Below are 22179 nucleotides of genomic sequence, written 5' to 3'. Positions count from 1 at the left end.
CGCCCCTAGAACTTTGTTTTTTAAAAGAAAGACAACATGATCTAAAGAAGGGCAATTGTACTAGCCAGCTACAGAGTAAAGGGGAAGGTATCGCGATGCCTGAGCTCATAGCTGGCTGGAGGAAGGTCAGTGTCAAGGCGCCCTTCACTTCCATCAGAAGGAAGTCATTCAATACTGTAGGTTCAGCATTTGTTCCTAGAAACAATGTCTTCTGTGAAAAAAGAACTGTTATGTGGGGTTGTGAATACCTTTTTATCTAAGTGCTCAGATAGACTGTTTTAATTAAATATCTTAGGACCACATAGCCTGTTGTCCTGCTATACAAATTTCTTCCTGTCTTGCCTATTGTGATGGGTTTTGTTGTAACTGATAAAGGATGTTTCTCTGTCATGTTGGAAGGTTGGTGATACGTAGGGTGTATCTCACTGCTGCAGGAATGGTGGGCTAAGGTCTTTTCTTTGTATAATCCATTTTTTTTCTCTGTATTGTCATCTACCCGGACTCTCAGAATAACCGTCAGAATCACCACTTGACTTTGAGTCCTGGCTGGGGGTTAGCTAACCAGTTTGTCCTTCTCCACTTGCAGATTGCCAGCTCCTGCTAACGGTCTCCACTCCAGGCTCTCCCTGCTGGATTTTCCCTGAATGCGACCCTATGTAACTTCACAGATTCATGCCCACCCAACATGTCTATGAACAAAGGGTTTCCTCCATCATTTTCTATGCATGGGTCCCTACCATTATTTCACATGTGGGCATTTCTTCTCCTTCAAGAAACTATAAACTCTTTGAAGAGAGGCTCCACAGCAATTTGAATTTCCCAAAAAAAACCATTAAAAAACCTTCCAAAAGCTTGATTAACCAATTACATAGACTTTGGTTAAGTGAAGTTTTAGGTTAACTGAATATTAAATGGAAAACCATTTTGATTGTCTATCGTAAGTCCAATGAAATCCATAAGAAACTCTTAGAAAACATGAGATCGTGTTCATTTCCATGTGTATATGAGGATTCAGTGAAAAGAGTATTTGTGACATTTTATTTTTGTTATTCAGGAGCCTTAATGTGAAATTTGGTAGCCTTGACATTATGTAGATCCTGTGGACATTCATAAAAGACTGAGTTTTGGAACATTCTTTTTGCACAGAGGTGTTTGTGGAAGGTTTCTTAGTGGGAATTACTATGTACGGATATTTTACGAATCAGACAGAAAGAAGTAACACTCAAATATGAGAAGAGAACAGTGAACATTTATTTTGGCATTGACGTGCCATAAATCTATTGATGAAGCACACAACGTGGAGTTCACATTGGGCCTCACATCTCCTGAATTTGACATCAGAGTGTTTCTATTTAAGGAAAGAGAGATTTGGGGCTAAAAGTTCTAAACACTTAAATTTGAAACTAAGTAATTGATCGTGTGAATAAAATAATTGTGTTGTAGCAGTCGGCGAGGATTCTGGCTGTGGATAGGTCCACAGATTGTTCCCTGGGATTGGTTGGGGACCGTTCCAGGAATCGGGAGTCGGCTGAGATGCCATCTCAGCCAAGGGCTCTTGCTCATAGCAGGTTTTAGGTTGAGTTGTTATGTAAAACATTCAAAAGCCCCTCACCCACCTCTCCTTTGAGCTTTCTGGCAGCTCATCTCTGTGAAGCCCTGAAATCTCTCTTACAGTTTAGGGCTGGATTTGAATCGGGCTGCTGAATAATGGAATTGTGCTGTCTAATGTTAATCCCCTGGCAATCAGTCTTGTTGAAAAGAGCGAATGATTCAGTGGTGTAATGTAGAGGGAGCATAGAGCGTATGGAGTAATGCAGAGAAAGGCCCGATTATGTCACAAATTTGGGAGATTGCCCAGCCAGACGTGAGCCAATAATGACACAATGCTGGTTGGGAATATCCATTAAAGCTCAACCCCTAATAATTTTCCAAGCCTTGAACCTTCTTTATAAATAGAAGCCAAGAGTCAGTGGAGTATAAGACATTTTCAGGAGAGATGGAGGTGTGAAATACTCTCATCTTTGCTCAAAACCCCAGTAATTGCTTTGAGAAGCACTAATAAAATAAGAATTGAGTCAGCTCGAGAGCCTCATGCAGACTTACAGGGTTGGCAGGCGGGCGTTCTGAACATCTCAGCAAGTGGCAACAAAAGGGATTCGGGCTTGAACCACGATTTTCTGGTGGCCCACAGTCCAAGGGTAATACACCGCCACATGATAACAAGCTTCCCAGCTACAGCTGTGTTTCACAGAAAATCAGAGACTCTATCCCAGTGAAAGTGAGGTCCTGCTCTCGTTCACATTCTTCGAGGGTTTATTTTTGTTGCTATGATACATAGATTGGCGGTTCAGATATTACGAAGCATCAAAATGGGTGAGATCTTTTTATTGAAATTCTTCCTTGGAAAGGCATTCCCATAAGCACTTTAATGTAAAAGCCGTGTAATTTAAGTGACATTCTTGTGTTCTGGAATTAAACAGCCAGCCATTGTTGGGTGTGAGGGAAATGCTCTCGTTTATGGGAGCCCTTTTAGGAGCCTTGCTTGCTTGATCCTCATTAAAATTGACACCATTACTTTTCAGCCATTTACTTGCAAGGGAAAATTAGTGTGAAGCTCCGCATCTCAGTAATTGTGACTGTAATAAAACAGGCTCCCCCGAAAGAGCTGGCTCCGGGAGGTGGCGAGTCTTGGCCATCGTTCATCAGCGAATGAGGCTGAAGTGCTGGATTCTGATTGCTGTGCCACCAAGAAGCCGCAACCTGGGACACGTCCCGTAACTTTTGGTGTCACGGTCCTTGTTTCTGCAGATGAGAAGGGGCCAAGACTCACCCAGCCTTCGCCAAAGGCAGCCTGGTGTCCTGGGGAGAGTGGCCAGCCCGCATGCTGGGGCACCGAGTGAATTGTGACAAGTCGGTTAGCTTTTCTGAGCCTCTCTGTCCTCATCAGGGAAGTTGCAGTGATGGTACTTGGCTCATTCCTGTGATGGTGGTGTCTGTTTCCTAGGGGCTGCTGTGACAAGTGAGCACAAACTGGATGGCTTAAAACAACGGAAGTTTATTCTGTCTCTGTTCTGGAAGCCAGACATTTGAAGTCAGGGTGTCAGCGGGGTGGGTTCCTTCTGGAGACTCTGGCGGCGGCGGTGGCCGGGGGGGGTCTGTTTCACGCCTCTTCCCCAGCTTCTGGTGGCTGGTGCCTGCCCTCGACTTGTGGACATGACACCCCAGTCTGTGCCTCCCTCTTCCTGTGATCTTCCTGTCTGTGTGTCTCTTACAGGACACCTGCCATTGGATTTAGGGCCGCCCTCAATCTGGATGGTCTCATCTCAAGATCCCTAACTTAGTTACAAACACCTTCTTTCCAAATAGGGTCACATTCCCAGGCTCCAGCATTAGGACGTGGACTTATCTTTTTGGGGGGGGGGCACAGTTCAACCCACTATAATGGTTATGAGGAATCTGTTTGGGTTACCAGATTAAAAAAAAAAAAAGCACCAAATTGGCATCAGGTGGCCGACAACATATATCTGGTTTTCTCCCTTCAAATCGGGACTCTGGAGAGTTAGAAGGCATTTTTGTTTTTTTAAAGACTTTATTTATTTGAGAGATAAAGAGAGAGCTCAGAGGGAGAGGGAGAGGCAGGCCAGCGGGGAGCCCGATATGAGGCTCGACCCCAGACCCCAGGACCATGACCTGAGCCCGAAGCCAGATGCTTAACCAACTGAGCCACCCAGGCACCCCTAGAAGGCATTTTTAATAGCTTTTATTAGACTCCATCAGAAGTTTTGTTAAGTAAACTAGAGGCCGTGTTGGGACCGACAGAAGGGGCCAGTGGCTGCCGTTCACGTGTCCTGCTAGATTTATACCTTTGGTTAATGCGGTGGTCAAGGCCACCCCAGGACCCATCTGGTCACAGAAGAGGATTGTGGCATTTGAGAGTTCCAAGTACCTGAAGCTGGCCTCCACCCTCCCCTCTCACCCTACTGATAATTGAGGAACATCAGGTTTAGGGTGAGGGGGCAGGATGAAGGATTTATTTGCCAAGGACTTAACACCAGAGCCAGGGCCTCCACCTGAGTGTCCTGGAAACCTAGATTAATGCTCCGTGCACCTCACATGGAGGTCTCTGTTTTAGGTGTCCTGTGCTGTGGACCAGCAGGGACCCCTGCAAGACACTGAAAAGAGTGCTGCTGTTACCCCGCCCCATGCTCAAAACAACAGAGAGAGAGATGAAAATATTTAATGGACCGGTTGCTCCTCCTCCCTCCTAGAGACCCTTTGGCTTTGATTTATGAACTTTTTCTCCCTTTGGAGGCTCCAATTCGGGAATTCCAGAGACCATGAGATAATTTTTAGCTTTTCACCTGGCATTGGCTATTGCAGGGCAGAGTGCAGGGGAGGTTGGAAACAATGGCTCCGGATTTGCTGAGGCCGGCCATGCCTTGTCCTCTATCAGTCTGACTTGCAGAGGTTTGTCCTTCCCGGGACAAGAGCTGTAAGCACCAGAGCAGGTCTCAGTAGATGGTTGGGAGCCAGTCAACGGCCAGGCATCCCTCTGGCTGGGTCGGGGTTCCTCAGGCCTCCTCACCAGCCCTGACTTGCTCAGTGGCAGACCAGCATGGTGCTGTTGACTAGTCCTTGACAAAAATCTGCTGTAACTGGGCCCTGGACATGATGGGACGGAGCCTGAAAGCACGAAGGAATCTGTCCCGGTGCTAACCCACCCCTCTGGTGTGTGCTCACCAGGAATGAAGAGTCTTTTATTCCAAGCACAGATTGAGAAGCCTGGCTGTGGGGTTGACACCTGGCACTGAGCTTTTGGCAGCCCATCCTCAGTGGGAGAAGGAGAAATTGCATAAATTGCTTACTGCTTGGGGCAGCCTCTGTCCGCAAAGACAAAGCCTCCAGTGTGATCCCTGAGCAGAAGAGGGGCTGATGCAGGTTAGAGCCCCTCGAGCCACACTTCTCCAGGGTGAAATTTGGTCTCTTCTTTTTGGTGGTGGGCGGGGGGGGAGGAGGGGTTGGAACAAAGTCACATTTAAGTAAATGAAGATGTGGAGGCCTCATTAATTAACTGGTTGTTACTGAAACTGTCAACATTAGGATCATGCCTGTTCACTCGCTCCTCACGGAAGACACCTGTCTGTCCTAGTTTCCGTCACACCAGGGCTTCTAGGCAGAGCTTTTGTTTCTGTCTGATGAGGGGTGGCCGTGATGGTGTAGATAGTGTTACACTACATGAAACCGTGCACCCAGAGATTTTAACGCCTGGAACCCTTGACTCTCATGATCAAGAGTTGCCACACTTGTGCATTTCCCTGGCATCCACCAGCCTCAGCTCCACAGAGCCCCCGACAGTTCTGCACCTGAAGCCTCTGGTTCTAGAGGTTTCCTGGCCAGGCCTTATTCATCTTCTTGCTGCCAACTGATTCTTTCCCTTTCTTGCTCTGAGTTTAAGACTTGGTGTGTTTACCCTGATGTTGGACCTGTATGCCAGCTCTAGAGTTGTGAAATCTCATTTGGGGGGGAGATAGAAAGCCCCCTTGTTGACACTGGGTTGGGGTACCATGCCAGGTAATAGGTGCCAGTGAGTGCTAAGTATGTAACCTTGTTTAGTTACCTTAGAATCAAGGGATTGGGCAGGATTGAGTAGGAAGCAAAGTCCTGCTGCTGCTTTAGTGGCCCCAGAGCCATTTCTCCCTTTTTTCCCCACCGGAGCCACTGTGTCAACCCTCATGGGACTCCACCCCTTACTGGAAGCACCTCTAGAGGTTCTCATGGGAATTACATGGTGGAGGGGGTTCCCATTCCATTTCTAGCTTGGGTAGTAGCTCCGCGGCCTTGGAAGGTGTGGAACCTCTGAGCCTCAGTTCTGTAAAGTGGGGGGAATGACCTTGTCCCACTGTGGGGTGGGGTGCGGTGAGGTAGTAAGGGGCAGTGCTTTTAAATAGCAGAACCATGTGATGGATTGTTAGCCACTCCTGTTAGGTGGTCCCATACCTCCTCTTGGATCCCTAGGCTGAGGCACCTGCACTCAGCACAGCCCTGGTTAAAGGAAGTGGTCTGTCCTCTTCTTTCCTCCGGGACAGAGATTTCAAAACTTCCTTTGAGCTACTGTTTAATGAGCAGATTTTTATACCTGTTTCACAACAGGGATTCCAGGGGCAAAAGCTGGTCAGTGAGTGGCTACGTCACTCCAGATGTACTGACCGGCAAGTAAGTGCTTTCCCAAAGGACCAAAACCAGCCAGAAGTTTCCTCCTGCCAGGCGCTGCGAGCAGGTGGTGTCTTGTGTGCTCGCACTTGAGGTTGGGGCCAGACACAAGCCGACGTGGACGGGGCATGTCAGAACCTTGCGGTGTCAGCAGTTTTGCCACGTTCCCTACAAGCCATCAATTGCCCTCTGCCCCGTACTTGAGGAAGGAAGCCTTATTGATTGCTTGAATTTCTGGCAGGGGTCCCGGCCGAGGTGGCTGGGGAGAAGGCTAATATTTGATCGCTTGTCTCATCTTTGGCATTGAGTCTATGGTGTGGGCAAAGAGGATGTGGAAGTGTCACAGACCAGTTAGTGCCTTTTGTAAGAAGATGGTGTCCCCCCCCCCCCCCCACACACACACCCATACCTGGCGGTGTTATAGGTCGGGGCAGGGGCTGGACAGAAAGCTGCTGCTGTCCAAGAGTGGGCGAGTGGTCTTGGCATGAAAATGGAAGGCGCCGATCGTAGTCACGGTGCCCAGGATGAGCTAGAACTTTCTGAGATTTCTATCTGTGCGTGCTGAGTTGGAAAAATGAAGAAAAGCAGTTTAACATGTGACTTTTTTTTTTCCTTAAAGATTTTATTTATTTATTTGAGAGAGGAGAGAGCACAAGCAGGGGGGAGAGAGGCAGAGAGAGAGGGAGAAGTAGGCTCCCCACTGAGCAGGAAGCCTGATGTGAGGCTCCATCCCAGGACCTCGAGATCATGACTTGAGCCGAGCGCAGATGCTTAACCGACTGAGCCACGCAGGTGCCACTAATGCAGGACGTATTTTTTAGAGCTCGTGGTTCTTAATCTGGTGACTCCTGAAGCAAGTCCTCATCAGAGCTTCTCTCTAAACACGTAATACAGCTTCAATTTCCAGTCACCTTTATAAACCAGAGGACCCCAGTTGGGAAGTATTATGTCAACTTTCCTTAAAATGTGAATATAGAAATGCCGTGAGATTTTCTTTCTTTTTTCAATGATACTCCAACCAGCGTGCCTTTATGGACTCCTCCTCCCTCAGAACAGCCCACTGCTGTGTGCCCTGACTTCGTATTCAGGTATATTTTCACATCAAGGACCCGGGAGGCAGAATGACCTAGTATTGTAAGAAGAATGTGCTCCCAATCTAGGGAGCAGGCTTGATTAGGAAAGGGAGCTTCTGGAGTTCTGTCAACATCCTTCCACCATCTTTCCACCGTTCGTGACATCAAATGCAGGAGGAGGTGGGGAAGAGATGGCTGGGCACTGGGATTGTAATGGGATGATTTCTTGTTTCTCTTTCTGAGAAGAGAGAGGTGAGGAGGAGGTGAGAACCTCATTGGCTTGAGCAGAGTACTCTAGAAGGGACTATCCATGTTAACTCTATTGCTCTGATGAGCCCTTGGTCTGTGAAGCAGCCTGTAGTTGGCCTAAGGGCTGTCAGGCAGTTGACTGAGACAGGGACTCTACTCATGTCATGGCACAGAAGACCCTAATACTGCCACAGTGAGATGATGATAGATAGGGAATGGAGATTTCAGGATCTTTTTTTTTTTTTTTAATGTATTTATTTCTAAGACACACACACACAGAGGCAGAGACATAGGCAGAGGGAGAGGCAGGCTGTATGCAGGGAGCCTGATGTGGGACTCCATCCGGAAACTCCAGGATCATCCCCTGAGCTGAAGGCAGATGCTTAACTGTTGAGCCACCCAGGTGTCCCGAGATTTCTGGATCTTGATAGAACTATGTTTTCTCTCTCTCTCCCAGAACCTCCCCCTTAGAGGGTTCTCTCACATAAGGATTCCTGTAGGAATCCTTTCCATCCCAAATAAGTGTAGAGATCAACAGGTCAGATTGTGCCCCAGACATATTTCCCCTCATATCAGGTTGAAGGTGATATTTTTTTTTAAACTTTTTTTTATGATAGTCACAGAGAGAGAGAGAGAGAGGCAGAGACACAGGCAGAGGGAGAAGCAGGCTCCATGCACCGGGAGCCCGACGTGGGATTCGATCCCGGGTCTCCAGGATCGCGCCCTGGGCCAAAGGCAGGCACCAAACCGCTGCACCACCCAGGGGTCCCAAAGGTGATATTTTGTAAGACAGGCACTGGATAGTATCTGGAAGGATCATTTGGCAGTTGTGCTTTCTTTGAAAAAAGAAGTTAAGTCCTTTTTTTTTTTGAGAGAAAGAGAGAGAGTGCTTGAGCAGGTTGCGGGGGCAAGTAGAGGGGCAGAGGGAGAGAGAATCTTAAGCAGGCTCCATGCCCAGCAAAGAGCCAAAAACGGGGCTCAACCTTCTGACCCTGAGATCATGACCTTAGCTGAAACCAAGATTGGACACTTAACCGACTAAGCCACCCAGGTGCCCCTAAGGGAGTCCTCATTATTTTTGGGTACTCTGGACTGGGGCTAAAAAGTAAAGGATTCAGTCCTTTGCATTTACATTTTGGCCAACAAAAAGAAAACCGTTCTGTGTATGAAACCATCACTGAATGTTCAGTAGGGAGTGGGCTGGGTGGCTTGAGGCATCCCAGCAGGGTCAGACAGTGAGAAGCAGGCAGAGCCTTTCGTGAGCTGGGTGACGATTTGGAAGCTTCTTCTTTAGGTGACGCTTACAGCAAGGAGTATCAAGAATCACTTCTATTTTCACTGTCTGAGTTTGCATCTAAGAAAACAAATGAGGTTTTACCGTTTGACTTCTCATGTAGTTTGTACTAACGGGGAGGCATTTCTTGTTTGCCCAGATGGCCGAAAGCTTTTACTTCTGCTTGAACCACCCTGGGGAGCAAAATAAAGCATCTAAGAGATTAGTGTGATAGATTTTTCTAGACTTCCTCTAGAAGGAAGGCGTTTTCATGGTGGAAGGTGATTAACTTGTGAACCTTATTCTTGTAGATCTCTTTCCATGCCTGTACATGTTGATGATCTCATTCTTATTCGTGACCCGTATGTTCTTTGGTCATGGAGATAGTGTAATTTATTTAATCACATCCCCCCTGGGTGGGCGTCCAGGTTGTTTTCCAGTTACAAAAGAGGCCAGGTCCCTGGGTGGCTCAGTCCGTTAGGTGTCCGCCTTCAGCTTCAGTCATGATCCCAGGGATGTGCGATCCAGCTCTTGCTTTGAGCCCCCTGCACAGCAGGGAGTCCGCTTCTCTGTCTCCCTCCACCGCTCCTCTGCTTGTGTGCACCTTCTCTCTCTCAAATAAATAAGTAGTATCTTTAAAAAACAAAACCGAGGCTACCATGGCAGGCTTTGTGCACACCTATTTGTTGGCCACCCGGGTGACTATTTTTCTGGGATGGATTTCTAGAGGTGGATAACTGGATCCTCCTGATGTCAGTGAAACATTTTCAACCTGAAGAGCTTCATTTTCAGTTGTGCTGTCTTTGGGGGCTCCCCAGTGATTTGGTTTTTAGCTTCTTTGCAAATCATTTGAGAGAAAGTATTCTGATTTGGAGTCTAGCAGAAAGGTATGTTTAATTCCGGGACTTTAAAAAAACACTTCCAGCATGCTCTTCCCATGGAAGCAACCCAGTTCTGCAGACACCAGCTGATAATCGTACATTCCTGAAGGATGTTGCACCCCCCGTGGCAAGTGGCGGGGTGCTGAGGTCTTGTGCTGCGGCTCCCAGCGTGACCGCTCTCAGCTGTGTTTACCCCAGCGCCGTCGGAGCGCGCCTGGGGAGATTGACGTTTGAGTTTTACATCAGCGTGGAAGCCAGGCCCAGGCCCAAGACAGGGAGGGACTTTGTGCGGAGTCTTTGTGTCAGAACGGAGGAAAGCTCTCGGTAAACGCGACAAGATAAATACACGTGACTAATTGAGGAGGCAGGTTTTCCGTGACCCTAGAAATAGATCTTGTTCATTCTGTGATAGTGTCCCCTTTGCCTTTTCTCCCCTTAAAAAAAAAAAAAGTGGCAAAGTATATATAACAAAATGTACCATTTCAGTCGATTTTGAAGGTGTAGTTTAGTGGCATTAAATACATTCACGTGGTTATACGACGATCACCACCGTCTATCCCCAGAACTTTCCATCGCCCCAAAGCCACGTCTTTCTTGAACTAAAGGAAAGGCACTTTTTTTTTTAAGATTTATTTATTTATTTATGACAGACATAGAGAGAGAGAGAGAGAGAGAGAGAGGCAGAGACACAGGAGGATGGAGAAGCAGGCCCCATGCTGGGAGCCCGACGTGGGACTCGATCCCGGGACCCCAGAATTGCGCCCTGGGCCAAAGGCAGGCGCTAAACCGCCGAGCCACCCAGGGATTCCCGGAAAGGCACTTTTGAATCTAAACTTTGACATAACTTTGTGGTCACCTCAGAGTCTTCAGTTCTGGTTTAACTTTCGAAGGCACAGAGTTCAGGGTATGGTAAACATTTGGGGTGTAAATAACACACAGCCCTGCTCCTGTAATTTGCCCAAGAAGACCTAAATTGACACCCAGCTGGTAGAAGCCACTCAGGCCCCAGCCACATAATACAGTCTATGACATTAATTAGGGAAGGCACTTTGCCTACACCTGCTTTGGTCTTCCCAGGCCGCCCAGCCTCGGCCAGCACTTCACTCCGCTCTCCACCTCATCGAGCAAGCACAAAGGAATTAGTGGTGTTTTGCTTCTAGCATTTCACATGGTGCAGCCTCCATAAGTCACTGAGGGACTTCAGCGCTGGAGGGAAGACACTTTGGCTTTCCCCAAACCGGCTCGGTCTGCAGACGTTGCTCTCTCTATAGGAAAAATGTGTATGTTTTGGGGGAAGCTGGATCCCCACCCAGCCCAGTTCCGCAAGACTTTCAGAGTCAAATGTCCAGGCAGGAGGAAAATGAGGCTCAGCAAAGCTTAGGACGGAGAAAGAGCAACAAACCAGTGACCCTCTGCAAAAAGGCATTTTTCCTTGTTTTTTTTTTTTTTTTTTTTTTTAAGTTATTCTGGGTGCTCAGTATCCCAGGCCACTCCCATCTGTTCTAGAAGGTGACAGGCCCAGAATATCAGCTACCAGGTACTTGGACTCTCTAAAAGTGTGCTACTTCCTCTTGTCTTGCATCCAGACCTTACCTTTTCCCACTGATCATTTTTAATTCTGACCTCCTTTTGTGCTAGTTTCTAGAGGCTGGAGGAAGTTTAGGGGAAACAAAACTCAGAACCCAACTAGATCTCTCCTGTCTGTGCTGAGTGCATTAGGTAGAGTCTTGACAAGGCAATGAACTCATTCTACTAATTGTAATTAGTGTGAGGTCTTTGGCAGGTTATTGGGTTCCTCAGACTTCAGAGGGCTTTGATCGCCTCTTGCTAACTGGTTTAGTGCGTTTTTATGCAACAAAAGCAACCACTACCTACTCTTTGGAAAACAAGCTAGGCCGGGAATTCTTTTAGAAAAAGATTTCTCTGTTGTTTTCACTTGTCCTCCAAATCGTAGAACGTTCTTTCCCTATTCAGTGCCTCGGAGTTGCTAAGAAACTGCCATTTTAGAGGAAGGGTAATTAAATTTTGATTTCAATTTAAGGACAGGGCAGACAAGGTTCTCTGCACTCCTTAAATGAATGGGTGCCCCAGAGCAGGAGACGTGCTCTTTCCAGATCAATACTGGGCACTCAGTGTGATTCAAGTCTCTTGGTGTTTGGCTGCCGAGAGAACGGCTTTGAAATGGTTCTTTGTGGCCAGCTCTGCTGAACTTTTGGGGAGAAATGCTCAGGAGACCAATGTGTGCTGGGAAACCAGCAACTCTGGGCTTGATTAATTTATAGGTGTAATTTAAGAACCCGGTCTCCTTCTGATCCCCGGGATGCGTATTTACTGAGCCTGTAGACATGAGGCCTCTCTGCTCCACGGACGTTTTTTATGGCCTTTGCTATGTCAGAGCAAAAGTTGTAGATCTCTTATGAGCCAAGCATATTATTATGTCCAGAGGAGGACTGGCATGTTATAAAGTTTCAGTGGTCAATTAACAAAGATTTATTCTTTGTCACTCAGGTATTTTTCTCTTGCTCAATAATTACCTCTTGGAACGAAGCAGGCTGCTTTCTGCCTGCTTTTTTCTGTTTGTGGCTCCCAGCTTCAGGGCAGGACTTGAGAGGGTCAGTCCTGAAATTTAGACTTGTAGCAGCTGGGCCTTCTGCTTTCAGAACGTGGACTTGCTTGGAGCTCTTGACAAAAGGGACACACACACACAGAGAGAGAGAGAGAGAGAGAAATCTCAGGGGAGAGAATGTGTTTTTTAAAGCACTTCAGTCTGTGTTTACTACGCATCGATTCGGTGGAACCTCATTCCAGCAGAGCAGCCAACTTGCCCCATCGGCAGCAACCGCACCCTCTGGGCTTCTTTCCCTTCTGTCTCGAGTTGGAATTCGCGCAGGGGCCTGAGTGTCGCTCTGTTAAAGGTGTGCAGGCACTGTCCTCCTGCAACCTGCTCGCTCACAGTGTGTGTTTTGAAACTCGCAGTAAGTTCGCAGGGGTTGAGCTGCTTGTCAGCTTTTCTGCTTTCCATATATTTATTTCCCGGCCCCTGGAAAGAGAAAAATCTGTTTTCTATCAGATCTGAGAGTTAAACATGCCGTAGGAGAACCTTGCCTGAAACTGTCAAGGCTTCCTGGTGGAGAAGCTGTGATTTTTGGTATCACGAAGATGGCCGAGAGATGGGCCAGCTCGGAGTGTTATTTCATAATCCAGAGATAATTCACCGGCCTCTTCTTTTTATATCAGTTTGTTGCCCGGCACTTTGGGAACCTGAGGGGTTTGCTCTGCCCAGGGTCTGGGCAGGTTCCAGGGGGAGCACGTTGGCTGTTGGGGTGGGAGTGGGGGTCGCCCATCATCACCACCCTGTTCCTGCTGTTTTCCAGGGTCCCTTGGGGAGCTGGCCACAGAGGTCCCACCCCCCGTGCAGGAGCTGCCGCCTGCACCCTGCTCTCACCCCAGGGGTTCAGGAGTTCTAAGTTCCGTCATCCCCTTACTGCTGATCACTGTTCTTTCGGGTCTGGCCGACCCCAGGGGAGCGTGATCGCCCAAGGATTTGAGAAGAGGCACACGGTGCTCTGCAGATGCTGGCATCCCGGGACCCTTTCCAAAATGTTTGGGGCCTGGTCTCTGACTTGTTTAAGGGCAGAGAATAAGGTTGCAAAGGAAATCAGAGCCTGATGTGGAGAAACGAAACATGAGGCCTACTGACTTTTTAAAAACATTTTAAATAACATTCTCTAAGGTTTCATTTTATACCGAAGGCAGCTGTAATAAGTTTTTGGAAGACGGTGTAAGGTTTCGATTACAGAGCAATCCGACTTGCAGTTTTTGTACCAAAAGTGAGAAAGGGCTGAGGGAGGGTGGGGGGTGGCTAAGAGGTTATTTTGTATAAGGTGAGAAAATTTGAAAGGATACATTCAGGACTGCGAGTGGTAACATTTGGGAAGCTGTAATTTGCAAATGCAATAACATGAAACCATTGCAGTGGCCTTTTTTTTTGGGGGGGGGGGGATAGTCGGGATAGCAATGGCCTAACTTAATAACTGGAACGTAGCAGCACGCTGACCACAAGTAAAACAAGGCCGCAGCTCTGTAGTGGGTCCTGCCAGTGTTGCCCCAGTGACTATGTTCCCTGCTGCAGGCTGGCGCAGGCCAGAGATGTCGGCGGTATGAAAGCACTCATTGTTCCCAGGGCATCATTATTTGGTATTACATGCACAATGTTTGCTTGTGAAACGATTTATTGGAAACAAGTATGTTTAAGAAGGAGAACTTGGTTTGAAATTCAGTTGATCTGGCTTATGACATTTAAGATTTTATAGTACCTTTGTTTCTAAGAATAAATGCTGAGGTCCACTGTAAATATTTATCTTAAAACACACCAACTCACACACACAAAACTGGAGAACCGAGCCAGAGAAGGAATTGATACCGAAAATTCACTTTTCTATGGGAAAGCGTAAACCACCTCAGTACGAGGTACGTATAAAGGAGTGTTATTTTGTGAGCTTGGCCGGCAGCATCCAGCCCAGAGGACAGATCCTCCACACATACACCCCCCCCCCACCCCAACTGAGTCTCTTGGGAAGAGGCCTGGTGAGGACAGTTTGTGTCTGGACTTAACTCTGTTCTTCTCACGTGGATGGGGCTAGCCAGGATTAAACTGGACCTGTCCCTGCCAGCTGCAAGCCGGGTCCCCGGGGCATCCAGCTGGCTGCCAGACCAGACCAGGAGCCTCACAGTGGTCCATCTCAGGGATGGCGCGTCAGCCGAAGGGTGAGAGGCTTTCTGGTGATGTTTGAAGGGACCCTAGGTCTGAGATTTTCTGCCCACAAAAGTAGGACTTCTGGGTTCTCTGCTCAGCCTACAGGGTAATGTCGGGCAAACGAGTGACTTCTTTGGAGGCTCTGAAATCCTTATCTTTTTAACGTGAAAGTGTAGATGTCTGTAAAGTGATGGGAAAGTTCTGGAAGGAAAGGTGCTAAGGGTAACCCACTAGCTTTCTTTCTTTTTTCTTTTCTTTTCTTTTCTTTTCTTTCTTTTCTTTCTTTTCTTTTCTTTCTTTTCTTTTCTCCTTTCTTTCTTTCTTTCTTTCTTTCTTTCTTTCTTTCTTTCTTTCTTTCTTCTTTCTTCTTTCTTCTTTCTTTTCTTCTTTCTTTTTCTTTCTTGTTTTTAAAGACCAACAGGCTTTTGCAGTAAAATCAATTTGCACATGGTTTGGCTTGTGTCCAACAAATTCCACTAAATGATATTTTAATCTGAAAAGCCCAAATATAGAAGGGTTTAGATATCTATCATTGTAATCTACTGTTTCCAGCCCAGTGCATGGGGATACTCAGGTACAGGGTGGAGGCATCCTTGGAGTGTTGGGTTGGCTGAGATCTCCTTCTTTCCTTAGATCATTTTTTTAAAATATTTAATTTATTTATTCATGAGAATACACAGAGAGGAGAGAGAGGCGAGAGGCAGAGACACAGGCGAGAGAGAAGCAGGCTCCATGCAGGGAGCCTGACATGAGATTCGATCCTGGGTCTCCAGGATCAGGCCCTGGGCTATAGGCGGCGCTAAACCACCGAGCCACCAGGGCTGCCCCTTTAGGTCATTTTTTAAGGTGGGGGTTAAAGGCAGTGGGATCTGCAGGGTGGGTAGATAGATAGGGAGGCTGGCTTGTACATGCAGGTACGTGGGGATGGGATGATACATTGTTGGGTGGCTGGCTGACTGGTTATGTGTGGCTCTTGACCCAACTGCCACATAGGAAGATGGCAGTTGGCTTGTGATTCTAGTGCCTTTGTGGACAGGATCACGCAGCAGGCTGGTCTGTTAGCAGATTCTTGAGGACTCTGGTGTGCAGTTTCTCATGTCCCTTGACGTGGCTGCCTCTACAAGATTTTTGTAGAGACCACCTCTAAACCAGAGAGGAACTTTTTTTAGGTGTAAGACAAGAGGTGTCGTTTGTTGAGAACTTTTTGCCTAGAGAGAGAGAGAGAGAGAGAGAGAGAGAGAGAGGGGCAAGGCAAGCAAGGGTGGGAAGTCATTGCTAGCATACCCTCTATGGGGCTTCCTTGAACATGGCCTAGAGCACCACCAGGATTGGGCAATTGGTGTCTGGTTGTGTTTCTTTCAGTGCCACATCCGAATAAGGATTGTCTATTTGTGCATCTAGCATTTGGCAGGTGGTAACACGTAATATGTATCAAGGAGATGAATGGGTGAATGATGAATAAAAAGAGTGAATTCCATAGTAAGATGAATCCACTTGTTCAAGTCAGGCTGTTCATAACCTTGAGCTCCATCTTTCAGTTTTTCTTTTCAAAGCAAGAAACGGAGGTCTTGTCCGAGCAGCTTAGAGATATTTCTGGAGACACCGTGTATGGGAGCCATCGTGGTGTTCAGAGTGCCCTAAATCTTGTCCCCTGCCCTCCATGTTACGCTCATGGTCAATGGGAGTCTCTGATGTTATGCCACGTGGGACAAATAAAGGGGCCCCCTTTCCCCTGCCATTTGTCTTCTCGATCGTCAAAATAACGTCTTTCCCCTTGTTCGGTAGGTGGCCACAGACAACCAATAACTTGAGATATCAGAAGTTCTTCTCTCTGTTTTCTAAATAAGTATTCTTTTTACAAGGGTCGCGCTCCAGCAGTCTCCTTTGAAGTCGGTTTTGTTATGCATTGGGCCGCAGTGTTATTTCAAAGGAGTCAGCCAGCAGACTTGAGGCCTTTTTGGCTTATGTTCACGAGCAGCCTTCTGGACAACACAACTTATTTATTCGTCTCCCCCCTTCCCTCCCTCTCTTCCCCAGAGCGATCGCCACACCGGCCCATCCTCCAAGCTGGGCTGCCGGCAAACGCCTCCACCGTGGTCGGAGGCGACGTGGAGTTTGTCTGCAAAGTTTACAGCGATGCCCAGCCCCACATTCAGTGGATCAAACACGTAGAAAAGAACGGGAGCAAATACGGGCCCGATGGGTTGCCGTACCTCAAGGTTCTCAAGGTGAGGACTTTCTGAATCTGAAGGGACCCACGCCTGGGGTCTCCGCCGTGGACTTGGGGACAGGTTCTTTGATTTCCTGTTGGATCTGTGAGAAGATGATTCTCTTTCTTGGACCGGCCAGGAGGGAGTGTGTTAGGGAATTAGCGGATTATTGGGCTCACTGGTAAAATTGCAGCAGCGAGCTCTGGGGTGGTGGAGGGGCTCTTAAAGTGGGGGTCAGGATAATTCAACTGTCCGGCAAGACATGCAGACTTAGTGGCCCATCCATAAAAGTGGGGATTGTGATGCCGTTCCCCCCTACGGGGCGGCTGTGCAGAGTCCACCGGATGGCATGCACTGGGAGACCTCTGCAAACTTGAGGCACAGTACCAGTGTCTACTGTTAGGCCAATGTCGCCTTCGTCCGATGTCAGGCTCAAACTGGAGCAGCCACCGGTCAGAAATGATTTACATTTTACTTTTAAAAGAAATCTTTTAGCCTTTGAAATGGACTCCCATGTGGCTTAGACGATAAACTTGAAGAAAATGTTCTTGCACTGGTGAAATGTTGAACAAGGAAACTTTCTTTCTCCTGGTATTTCTTATTTGGTTCCTTGCAAATCCCCATTTAAGAGGGGCCTTGGTGATCACATCGGCCTCTTTAATTTTTAGATCTGTCTTGCTCTTCAGGACGGTGAGAGCAAGCAGCAGCTAAGTCCGTACAGCCTCTTCTTAGCCATTGCCTGCCACGTCTGCTGCATCTAGGTGCTCGTGGAGAACGTCCTTTAAAAGAACGGTCTTCCAGTAGAACCATAGGCAGCTCCACTAAAAACTCTCAACCAATGAGGTATTCTTCTCAGCTGAGAATGCCGATGATCAAAAGAGCTGGAAAAAGAGGACCAGCTTGCTAGGTATTGAGTACACCGTTCCGTCCCTCTCCACTGGGTCACTTCCTTTGCCATCAGTTGGCATATTTTGTTCTATCGAAACCCACAACCCTTGAAGGCAGCTGCTTAGACCTAATGGAGGATGTTTTTGTTTTTGTTTTTGTTTTTGTTTTTGTTTTTTTGTGGTATGTTGGTGGTGGGACCCTAGGCAGTGCAAAGTCCTTCCTGGTTGGCCGTTATATTGTTCTCCTGTGTCTGTTCCAGCACTCGGGAATAAATAGTTCCAATGCAGAAGTGCTGGCTCTGTTCAATGTGACTGAGGAGGATGCTGGGGAGTATATATGTAAGGTCTCCAATTATATAGGGCAGGCCAACCAGTCTGCCTGGCTCACTGTCCTGCCAAAACAGCAAGGTAACAATGTTTTGTGTTTTTTTTTTTTTTTTCTTTTTTTTTAAAAGAAGGCTGGATATAGAAGCTGAAAAGACTTGGTGCTTTGGGAGACGGCAGGCAGCTTATAGGATGACTCTGTGGCCTTGGTATATTTGTAATAATCTCTCTTCGGTGATGCGGCTGGTGTGATGCCAGCAGCCATGGAAAAATGCCCACGATGTTCAAAGTGCTTGCTCAGATTTTTTCTAAAGATTACACTCCACCCCTCCCCCACCCAGTTTTTAAGTGGTTCCTTCTGGTTTATCTTGTTTGGGCTGCACATTCCCCATCATTACTGCACATCATCAGCATTTTAAATGCACACAGGGATGCCTGTTGAATTTGGGACATTTGCATATTAGCAGAATTCTGATCGAATACCTTCTTCTGCCCCCAAATTGGTAGAGAAATATTGGCACTATGTAATTTTTCCAACGATATTTTTTCCTCGATTGCATAATTGAGGCATAGGAGATACTGTCCTTGACCTTGCAATCTCCAAATTGGAACACAATCCATTTAATGAACATGAACACTATTGAAGGCAACAGGTTGGCGTTCTTAGTTTGTCACGACTCACGTTCAAATGTTTCTATAGAAGGAAAAAAACAAACCCAATTTCTTTGCTACCATGATCATACTTCTGTTTTCTTTCATGCAACGTGAGTCTAAATGGTTACACGGGAGTGAAAATCAGTCTGCTGGCTGACACAATATTCCACCCTGGTTGGCTCCCACAGGGCTGGAAGGATGTGCAGGTGTCCGCTGGGGCGTGTCTCCAGGGCTTTGCTTTATAACCCAGTAATTCAGACAGAACCGTCCTTTTTTTTTTTTTTTTTTTTTTCCCCCAAGGTGGGAGTCTGCAGCCAACAGGACAGAACCCAGCTGGGGCTTTGGGTGCCATACTTTTGGAAAACCACCCCCAAATCCAAAGCAAAACAAAGGCCAAGAGAACGGATCTCTGTGGGTCGATTTTTCCATGCGTCTGATTGCATGCATGTCTAGGTGGTGAAGCCGGTGTGGTGACGGGCCTGTGGAGGCGAGCTGCTCAGTGTCGCTCAGTGTCTCTCGGTTGTGGGCTTTGTGGACGGGCTGCGATCGGAATCTTCTGGTGGCCAGCACCTGCCGGAGCCCCCGGTGCGATGCCTCATGGTTCCACGGCCCCCTCCACGATCATCCCTGTGTTGTCTAGCCTTTTCTCTTGCTTCCCTGTTTTCTAGGCCGCCGGTGTTAATACCACGGACAAAGAGATTGAGGTTCTCTATATTCGGAATGTAACTTTTGAGGATGCTGGGGAATATACGTGCTTGGCGGGTAATTCTATTGGGATATCCTTTCACTCTGCATGGTTGACAGTTCTTCCAGGTATATACTGCTCTTTCTCTCCATGGTTTTTTTCCCTTTTCTTGGTTGATTGCTATAAAATTAACACGGCTTCTGTTCTCAGAAATGGCCCCTTTTATCCTGGCATAAAGATTTTTAAAAATGTTGGAAATTATCCCCCGGGGATAAGAAAGTTGCCTTTGGAAATTCACTTACAATGAGATCCCACACTCAACGTTTATGATCAAGTGAAATTTCATCCCGAAAACCCAAAGGGATCTTATATTTTTACTGAGTCACTGAGTCGATGATGTATAAATTCGCCCATCGTGTTTCTCTTAAGGAAGAAGTTGAAATTACTTTGTAAAATTCAAAGTAATTTTTTTTTCTCATTTCGAATTCCATTTCATTAAAATCCCATATGTACTTTTATTACTTTGTTCCACTTTTCTCTTTTTAATGCTATGTAAATAGATGGATGTATGTTGAGGTACCAGGGGAGAAGCCCCTCTGCATGTAGGGCGTACAGAAGCAGTGTGTTACCTACCTCGGGAATCGGTGGCTTGCCGCATGTCGCAATAAAACGGACCCCTTTCCTGCAAAGCATGCTCTTGCCATCTTGGGCTTGATGTTATTTCCGCCCTGTGGGGAAATCGTCAGCAAAGCCCTGTTGCCTAAATACTGCTGCCTGTCTGAATCTTTAACTGACATCTCTGTCCTGGTCGAACTCTTCCTGATAATCACGTTCTACTTTGATGCGTCTGTCTCTGTCATTACCTTTGTGAAACTGCATTAGACTGGTTTGCTAGCTCATGATGTTCCACTCCAGTTATTAATTCCTGATTTTTTTTAGATTACAGTGTCTACCTGCATGCTTATTTTATATCTAGTAAAAAGAAATTGATCATTTCATTTTGTGCTGTGCTGCTAGGAGTTTTGACTATCTTGCAAGTATTTTTCCGATTAAAATGTATAAGCTTTAAATAATACCATCGCATCCATTTTTCCTTTTGTCGTGAGTCTGCTCTGTGAATATTTGCTTTGAGACAATGAGATGCCTCTTACGTTGAGCTTGCTTTTTACTTGCAGTACTGCATTCTGCAGGTGCCTCATTGGCCCTTCTTAACCAATTTGCCTGACAGTACTAGCAACTAAGGATGCAGTTCGAGGAAAATACTGTTTGGAAATACACTGCTTGTAGCTTGATGACCATTGAGGACTGAGGAGGGAGCAGATATTATTGGAAGTTGATCTAAGAGCATGCTACCTTAAGTAATTTTATGGCTACTCACATGTAATACCATTTCTATTTTTTCTTTAAGAGAAAAGTTATAGTGACATCAGTATAACCAAAAACATAAATCTTAAATGGTCATTGATTAAGGAATGTTACAAACTTTCCGTGGCACGGACACAATGATTCTATATTAAAGACGATTTGGTCTTTAAATCAAATGCATTTGTTTATTTAGTTGGATAATAGGCTGGACTGTATTAAGAAATTTGAAACCTTTCCGGACCAGCCTACTAGAGGAATATTTATTTCATTTCATATGGAAGTGTGTTCATGTGGGGTAAATCACCCTGTCACATCTTCCTCTGGAAGAGCTTACCCAAATAAGAGTGAGGTACCATCTCTTCCGATGGAAAAGTGGGCATTATTTATACTTAAGAATTTTTAGTTTGGTTTGCATCAGAGACTACCACAGAAGACAGTCCTTTTTTTGGAGATATGGTTGACTGTCCTGCTCTGCCCAAATGTCTGACAGAATGTGGCCTTGTAGCCTGCCCTTTGTGTCTTAGTGGCAGCCGACCTATCACAATGACTGGATTGCAGAGGCCCATTGAGGCTAGAGATAGCGGCCGCTTGGGCTCTGGTGGTCAAGTGAGGAGCCCTTGGTTACTCACCTTCATTTGGGAGAGGTGCATGGCAGGCCCATAGCCCATGCCATTTTGCAGGATGGAGTCATTGGGAAGGGTCATCACCTTGTGATTCGTTAGCTCTGCCAGTATGCATCAAGCCCATGTCCTAACCTTGTGGCCTGCTTACCTGTTCTTCCCCTGTGATCTTACACTCTAGCTCCTGTAAGAGAAAAGGAGATTACGGCTTCCCCAGACTACCTGGAGATAGCCATTTACTGCATAGGGGTCTTCCTAATTGCCTGTATGGTGGTGACAGTCATCCTGTGCCGAATGAAGACCACAACCAAGAAGCCAGACTTCAGCAGCCAGCCAGCTGTGCACAAGCTGACCAAGCGCATCCCCTTGCGGAGACAGGTAACAGAAAGTAGATAAAGAGTTTGAAGAAATTTATTCCTCTCCCATGCCCCAGCCAGCTCTCCTCGGGTCTTTTGCTCGGCTACAATGCCATCTACTTCTGTGAACTTCACTGTGCAAGCAATCCCGACGTGCCTCTCTAATCAGTCACTGGGGCCCAGAGAGTCCCGTCTCCCGCCTTGGGGCATCAGTGGGGTCAACTGAGTCAAGTTCTAAGGGCAAGAAAGCATGACAGTATGAGACTCTGGGAGCTAATCAGGTAGGACTGGCAATGACACGGGGAGGCAATGCCCTTGTGTGTTTGAGGCTCAAGTGCAGCGGTCTTTTTGAATCATAGACCATTTGTCCCCTGTGATCTAATGCTGTTTTTGAGACAGGCTTATGCCACTAGTTGGAAAGGGAGGGACTCTAGTTCTCTTTGACTTATTTTTTTAAATCAAGGTCAGAAACTTATGCTCTGGAGATGAATCTGAACTACTGCTTGATTTAAACCAGACTATGATGTCTTTCTTAACTGGGTTTTGGCTCGACCTCTCTGATTCTTAAAATAGAAATATATGCATATATTATGTTATTGTTAATTGTTCGCAAGTGTGGCTCTGGATTTGGTGGTA

At 46.7% G+C, this 22179-nt stretch overlaps 1 protein-coding gene across 16 annotated transcripts in view; it reads left to right on the top strand.

The window, feature by feature from the left end:
- FGFR2 (fibroblast growth factor receptor 2) overlaps positions 1–22179 on the top strand; it is a 106442-nt gene that overhangs the window by 51323 nt on the left and 32940 nt on the right. For 7 of the 16 annotated variants that reach the window (XM_049103085.1, XM_049103076.1, XM_049103080.1 and 4 more), the window contains 3 exons: positions 16480–16670; positions 17800–17947; positions 21369–21572. In XM_049103085.1, the coding sequence (XP_048959042.1) occupies positions 16480–16670; positions 17800–17947; positions 21369–21572 (543 nt within the window). Of the gene's footprint in view, positions 1–16479; positions 16671–17799; positions 17948–19185; positions 19331–21368; positions 21573–22179 lie in introns of all 16 variants that reach the window. The other 9 variants (XM_049103077.1, XM_049103081.1, XM_049103087.1 and 6 more) reach the window with 3 other exon arrangements.

Source organism: Canis lupus, chromosome 28 (assembly GCF_003254725.2).
Source record: "Canis lupus dingo isolate Sandy chromosome 28, ASM325472v2, whole genome shotgun sequence".
In the NCBI taxonomy this organism is placed as follows: Eukaryota; Metazoa; Chordata; class Mammalia; order Carnivora; family Canidae; genus Canis; species Canis lupus.
This window is presented reverse-complemented; position numbering and strand designations above follow the sequence as displayed.